General features: G+C 45.2%; 1 protein-coding gene across 1 annotated transcript; it reads left to right on the top strand.

Annotated features, from left to right (window-relative positions):
- Nucleotides 1–3,955: 3,955 nt before the first annotated feature.
- On the top strand, nucleotides 3,956–6,482 carry LOC149486615 (protein NYNRIN-like). Its single transcript, XM_089697915.1, has 3 exons — nucleotides 3,956–4,236; nucleotides 4,331–5,032; nucleotides 6,383–6,482. The coding sequence occupies exons 1-3, from the start codon at nucleotides 3,956–3,958 to the stop codon at nucleotides 6,480–6,482; spliced, it is 1,083 nt and encodes a 360-aa protein (XP_089554041.1).
- The last annotated feature ends 933 nt before the right edge of the window (nucleotides 6,483–7,415 follow it).

Raw genomic sequence — 7,415 nt, 5'->3', positions numbered from 1 at the left:
AGTGTATTGTGACCTTGTGTGGAAAGGCGACCACTGATCCACAACCTTTGTATAAGTATTTTATTAGTAAAGAACTGATATCCACCCCTGAGTTATCATTTCTGCCTGCTGGCAGTGGCGTACCCCATACCTGAGACGACCTATGTCTATATCTGGCGTCCCAACAGTGGGTGGATTAGTGGTTAAACGATTCGTGTTGTGTGGTTGAATTCGTACGAACTATCCGTTATTTCAGTTAATAATAATGACGCGTACCAGACAACAACAACAGGAGTACCAGCATGACGGCGAGGGGGATGATGCAACACGCTTTCCCCAACCCCCCCCCGCCCCTCACTTCGCTGACGCAACATACTCGCAAGAGAGTGTTTCCATGCTCCTGGAAGGTCTTCAGAGAACACAAACAAATGCGATAAAAGAAATCCTGGATAGTATTATGGGAAACCGCGCAATGACCTCGACTCCCGCGCCGACGGCCGAAAACGGTAATTTTGCGCGGTGTAAGGCGGTATTTAGCGGCGCACCGAACGAATCGATAGAAGGATTCATAGACGCAGTGGAAAGCTACAAAGAGTGCGCCAACGTGGCTGATACCAACGCAATTAAAGGAATGTCAATGTTGTTGACGTATGATGCGGCCACCTGGTGGCAGGGCATTAAGAGTCAAATATCTACGTGGGACGAGGTCGTATTTAACTTAAGAAGCGCTTACGGCGACCGACGGCCGCCCCACAGAATATACCGCGACTTGTTCGAAAACGAACAAGGGAAAGAAAATACAGACGTGTTCGTGGCGAAAGCTCGCGCCTTGTTGGCAAGGTTGCCACCGAGTGACTTAACTGAAAAAGTGAAACTAGATATGATATACGGCCTGTTAAACATTCGTATAAGAAAACGACTCCGCAGAGAGGAGTTTACGACATTCGCCGAATTACTTAAACACGCGAGAAATATTGAAGACTCCATGGGAGAAGAGGTACGACGAGCATCAACAGCGAGGCCATCGCCGTCCGCCGGCGCGAGTACTTTCCGCGCCGCTCCGGCCCCCTCCGCTGGCGGCGAAGCGCGGGAACGAGGCACGCCCGCGATGCGCGCGCGGCCTGCGGCCTCTGTTTCGCCGCCGCCGCACCGCGCCGCCGCAGCCCTGCACGCGCCCGCGCCCCCGCAGCCGCAAGCGCGCGGAGCGCCTGGCGTGAACGCGACACCTCAGGCTCCTCCGACGACCTCGGCCTCCGGCTCGGGTCATGCACGTCCCTACTGTACCTACTGCAAGCGCTACGGTCACCGACGTGAACAGTGTCGTAAGTTAGAGGACAGAGGTGAGTCTTACAGTCATGACAATAACGCGAGTGAAAGTGCCGTAAATTACGTAAATAAATCGGAAAAGTTCTATAGTCTCGAATTACCCGTGCGCGATCGTGACTTTCAAAATCGTTCGTTAAATACAGTGAACAATGACTATTTTAATAGTGAAATGCTGACCGGTATTCCTTATGAAAATGAGTTCTGTCAATCGGACATTTTATTCGCGAACGATACATACAACAATCATGATCACGATGCTCATCCGATTGGTTCACATATTAACCAAAAGTGTATTAAGTCGGATTTTATATGTAATAAATTTTCAAAATATAAAACCTGTAATAAGTCAGATTTTTCGCAAAAATCAACGGATGAAAGAAACAGTAACGTTACTGATGATGTGAATTTAATATATTGTTATGATGATAATTATGTGCGTGTTAAGGACGATGACGACTTGTTGGCATGTAGCGTCGGCGATAGGCCCGTCAAACGTCGCGACTTACGTCCCATTTTCAAAATCGAGATTTTGGGAGTAAATGGTACAGCTTTAATTGATACTGCCGCGAAACACTGTATTGCCGGTCACACACTATATGCTCTCCTTCTACGCAAAGGCCACCCGCTCACGCCCTCGACGAGGAATATTAAACTCGCCGATGGCCACGCACGCGAAATGAACGTTCTCACTACCGCGTTGCAGGTGCGGTTGGAACACGTTATCATCACAATACCATTTCTTATTTTCCCCGAGTCCGGCGACAACGAGACATTACTCGGTATAGATTTCCTTAGGGCTATGGGTGTCGTTATTAATTTCTCCAAGGAATTATGGTATTTTGACAACGATCATCGCGTTAAACATACGCTATTTTTTGAACCAACTTCGCGTGGCACTACTTGTGCCTCTACAGATGTTCTCCGGGATGACGAGGGTACTCAGAACTCGCTCAGATCCTCGTTAAGCACGCGCACATTTTCCGTCTAGGGGGAGCTCCCACGCCTTTCGCGGAGCACCGTATAGATACAGGTGAACACCCACCGATAGCAGTGCCCCCATACCGTTTGAATCCCGCGAAGAAAGAGGTGATGAAAAAAGAAATTGAGAAAATGCTGCAGGCAGATATAATTGAAGAGTGCGAGTCCGCATGGTGCGCTCCAGCGTTGATGATACCTAAGGCTCGTGGTGGCGTCAGGTTCTGTGTAGATTACAGGCGCCTGAACGCTGTTACCAAATCGGACACGTACCCTATGCCACTAATTGATGAGCTCCTGCAATCAACAAAAAGGAACTGCTTCATGAGCACGCTGGACCTCAGATCTGGGTACTGGCAAGTGAGCGTCCAGATAGAAGACAGGGATAAAACAGCCTTCATATCTCCGCTCGGCATATATCGCTTTAAGCGCATGCCTTTCGGCCTCAAGAACGCGCCGGCCACATTCCAGCGGCTGATCGACCGCCTCCGCTCCTGCGCATCATTAAAGGACGTAGTCCTGTTAGCCTACTTAGATGACCTTCTGATAATCTCAGGTGGGTTCCAACAGCACCTCAAAGACCTCGAGGCAGTTTTCGAGCGCTTGACTGAATATAACCTCCATGTAAATAGAGAGAAATGTGTTTTTGCAAGGGAGAGAGTAAAGTACCTTGGACACATAATCACACAAGAAGGCGTCTCCATCGACAATGATAAGGTTATCGCCGTACTCGAAATGAAGGAACCGGCAAATCTCAAGCATATGAGAACTTTCCTTCAAACGTGCTCGTGGTTTAGGAAATTCATTCCTAACTTTTCCCAAGTGGCTGAACCATTAACGCGTTTGACACGAAAGAACCAACCATGGACTTGGGGTGCAGCTCAATTACAAGCTTTCAATGAGCTCAAGCGGTTGCTGACTTCAGCCCCAATTTTGATCCAAGCTGATTTTAGTCGGCCTTTTATATTACGAACGGATGCCAGTAATTACGCTTTAGGAGCTGTGTTACTTCAGGGGGAGTTAAAAGAGGAAAGACCAATTGAGTACGCGAGTCGACTCCTTACCTCAGCGGAACGAAACTACTCTACCACCGAGCGTGAAGCTCTGGCGGTGGTATGGGCAGTCGAACGTTTCAGAGCATACCTCGATGGGCAACCCGTTATTATAGGAAGTGATCACCAACCACTCCGCTGGCTGCTGACCTTAAAATCACCAACCGGTCGGTTAGTGCGGTGGGCTCTCAAACTCCAGTCGTTTGATATACAATTCCAGTATACTCCAGGTAAAGCAAATGTTGTGGCCGACACACTAAGTAGGCCGATCTGCTCAGGAGAAACCCGCGATCAATGCGGCATTTGCTCTGTAATAATAGACGTACCTGTGAAGAAACCGGATCTGTTGAGACAGGAACAGCTGGCAGATCCAGAACTGGAGAAGATTGTCAAGGAGCTCGAAGCCACCGATGAAGTCGCAGCCAAGCGATGGACAGAGCGGGGATATATGATGGATCAAGGAGTCTTGTACCGGTATAACCCCGACTCGGACAGTGAATCACCACAACTCGTAGTTCCAGCTGGTCAACAGCAAGACATCATGTCATGACTCTGCAGTAGCAGGGCATCCTGGTATTGACAATACTTACAAGAAAGTATCACAGCTATACTTCTTCACAGGAATGCGCAGGATAATAGCCGACTACGTGAAAGCCTGCGTTCAATGCCAACGATACAAGGCCACCAATAACAAGCCTCCAGGCCTCCTCCAGACGCCCGTCATGAATCAACGTAACGAGGTGTTGGCCATAGATCTATTCGGCCCATTACCGGAAGGAGAGGAAGGGGAACGGTGGATATTGCTCGTTGAAGACACGGCCACAAGATGGGTAGAACTATACGCACTTAAGGATGCTACAGCTGAAGCCTGCGCACGTGTCCTCATCGAAGAATTCTTCATGCGGTTTGGGTTGCCTCGTCGGATCATATCCGACAACGGAGTTCAGTTCATTTCGGCAGTCATGCGTCAATGTATGTCAGTTTTGGGTGTGACACAGAACTTGGTGCCACTGTACCACCCAGAAGCCAACCCAGCAGAAAGAAAAAAACCGCGACCTTAAGGCACAGTTAGCACGATTGGTTGAAGGAGACCATAGTACCTGGCCCAAGAACTTGCCGGTGATCAGATTTGCTCTAAATAGTGCCGTGTGCCGTACAACAGGAACAACACCGGCGTACCTGACATTCGGAAGAGAGCTGCGGTCACCTTCGGAAGCAACACATGACCAACGTGCCATACTGGACAAAGATAACTTTGTTCCACAAATAACACCCTACTTACGACGATTCCTCAGCTCGTTGTCGGCGATCAGAGAACGAGTCGAGAAGCAACAGGACAAGGCGAAAGAATACGCCGACCAGTCGCGTCGGCGGGTAGAATACAAGGTGGGTGATAAGGTGCTACTAAAATCGCACCTCTTGAGCAAAGGTTCAAAGGCTCTCACTGCAAAATTTATGCCGAGACGCGATGGTCCTTACGTCATCACCAAGAAGATAAGCCCTACGACGTACAACATTGCGCGTATGGAGCTGCCTCACGAGATTATAGGGAAATACCATGTTCAAGATTTGACCCCGTTCATTAGTAACGATGATACTCCGCCGGAACCTGTTAACCCCGTCAAGAAACGCGGACGACCGAAGAAGGTAAAAGAGCAGCTAGTCCAGGAACGAGGGCGTACACCTGAACTAGAGGGGGAGTATATAGTAAACCGTAGTCTTGTAGGTACCCGTGTCTTACCCACAAGGGCCTCTCGCGGACGCCTGCCAATAAGGTTCGCCTCACCTCCCGCGCCCCTCTGTAACGGTCGGCGCGTCTCACGCACGTGCAGCAGGGACGCTTGCCAATAAGGTTCACCTCACCTCCCGCGCCCCTCTGTAACGGCCGGCGCGTCTCCCGCACGTGCAGCCGTTAGGGCAGTCGAGGATAAACCGCGAAGGCGATACTACGCCTAACTTTAACGTTTCCCGCGCAAACCCTAACTTGATCTTGTGTGCATTCTCATAATATAGTGTATTGTGACCTTGTGTGGAAAGGCGACCACTGATCCACAACCTTTGTATAAGTATTTTATTAGTAAAGAACTGATATCCACCCCTGAGTTATCATTTCTGCCTGCTGGCAGTGGCGTACCCCATACCTGAGACGACCTATGTCTATAAGTTTTATTTTTTGTTTAGAGATGAAATGGCAGAGATTATTTTGAGGGGTAGAAAGTGATATTGGCTACTCGCTAGTGGGAAAATTTATATCCAGGCAAAGCCGCGGGCAAGAGTTAGTTAACGCTCTGACAATGATTGCTTCAATAGAAATAAATATAAAGATTCTTGTATTCAATAGTGAAAAGGGAAACGATAATAATGTTCCGTAAGCAATTATGCGGGTTTTATCCCTACTATTGCAGAGGTGGTCGTTGGAAAACTCGTAAATTTTGTATAGACCTCAATTTATTTGATATGCGGTACCGATAAAGATATGACAAACTTTACACCTTAATTTACCTTAATTATTCGTCTTAACAAACAAACGAAGAACAAATTCTGCTAAAAATATTTTTTTATTTTCTAGCTTAGGAATTTCAATTTAAAAACTTATTTAGATTTCTTTCTAGAACATAAACTAATTTTAATAAGTGGTCTTTGGGACAAAAACGCTCCAGATTTATGATATTTATTTGTACTAATATTAACGTATTTCAGTAATTACAAAGCCTGTGGATAGTCCGATGCACAACAGTTATATTATAATGGCCGATGATGGCTAATCAATTATCATGTCTAATACGAAGGGAATTTGGCATGTTATTATTAATCATAGCAGACATCAACCATTGGTATATAGTGTTATTACAAATTATTATTATGAACACATATTAATTATACTTTATTAATTTATTTTTTATTTATTTCTTATTAATATTATATTCTTGACTTAAACTAGTAATAAACCTATCCACATCAAGACCTACTCCACCAATGTCGGCATAAAAAATTGGCAAAAAGCTGAATATTTAGGAAATTATATTTAAGGTCATTTCTGTTTGTTGCAGGGAGCCGCTGCATGCGGGTTCGCAGGATCTAAAAGACTACCCATGTCCCAGCTATGACATACAACAGCTCCGGCAACTCCGACGACTTTTTCTACTATAATGCATAATATAACTAAACTCGATTTATACGAGATATTCGCTATAAAGCTACAACTAAATTCATTTGAGAGCTATGGCATCATGGTGCCATATAAATAATATTTACACAGACAAGCCAAATAAGTACCTTCACTCATTTTTCGTTAGCGAAAGTTAATTAAGTAAATTGTAACTTTGTCAAAGAAGTCGCCTATTTTATCATGTGTCTCTATTAGGTTAGACGAAATTGAATTTCTCTGAAGCCTTAAATAATGAATTCTGTAACAGTTACTTTTCCACTCAGCCCACAACAAAAGCCAATCATGTGATTGGAATGTGGGCAGGAGCCATCGGGAGCAAACAGAAACTATTACGATACGAAAGGTGTACCTAACAGAACATTAATTAAAATGTCAATCAAGCCCAAACTCTGCAATGGCCGCTTTGAAACATCGATTTTCGTCGGTATTCCTGAGCCTGATAGTGGATGAGCATATGTGCATAGAGTAACTGATTTTAGTTACATAATAGATGGCTTGCCATTAATTGTGCACGTGTTCTAATGAGGCTCTGTTGGTTATAAGATGGAGCCCGAATGTAAACGGTCGGTAATGTATGTACTATGTATGGTTTAGTAACGTTTAGGATTAGGATGGGAAGATTTTCCGTTTATACCAAGATTTTTACGTAAAGGCTAACAGGCTTTGTTGGTTTTAAGACGGAACTTGAATGTAAAAGGTAAGTAAAGTAGGTTTCGTTTAGTAACGTTTGTTTTGGATTATGATGGGATGATAATTAATGATCCATTAATGTTGAAGGTATATTTATTTATATCATACCTACTTGTTTATTGATTAATTATAATTAGGTTCTGGTCACATAAATTAATAAATTATTTAACAACGCTTAACTGCGCTGGCAACCTGTCCCATATTAATTTGAGGAAAAAAATCAA

The sequence above is a fragment of the Colias philodice genome, chromosome 8, assembly GCF_061535455.1.
Source record: "Colias philodice isolate Cphi_HAF_F1 chromosome 8, ilColPhil1 Martin Lab GWU primary, whole genome shotgun sequence".
Taxonomy (NCBI): Eukaryota; Metazoa; Arthropoda; class Insecta; order Lepidoptera; family Pieridae; genus Colias; species Colias philodice.
Note: the sequence above shows the minus strand (reverse complement) of the source record. Positions and strands in the feature narration are given on the sequence as shown.

Bases quoted from the DNA above. Each gene is read 5' to 3' on its own strand.
- LOC149486615 (XM_089697915.1), top strand. From the start codon at position 3,956: ATGCGCAGGATAATAGCCGACTACGTGAAAGCCTGCGTTCAATGCCAA. The intron at 4,237-4,330 runs GTTTGGGTTGCC...GGTGTGACACAG, and splicing joins ATCGAAGAATTCTTCATGCG to AACTTGGTGCCACTGTACCA. The intron at 5,033-6,382 runs GTATATAGTAAA...TGTTTGTTGCAG, and splicing joins ACACCTGAACTAGAGGGGGA to GGAGCCGCTGCATGCGGGTT.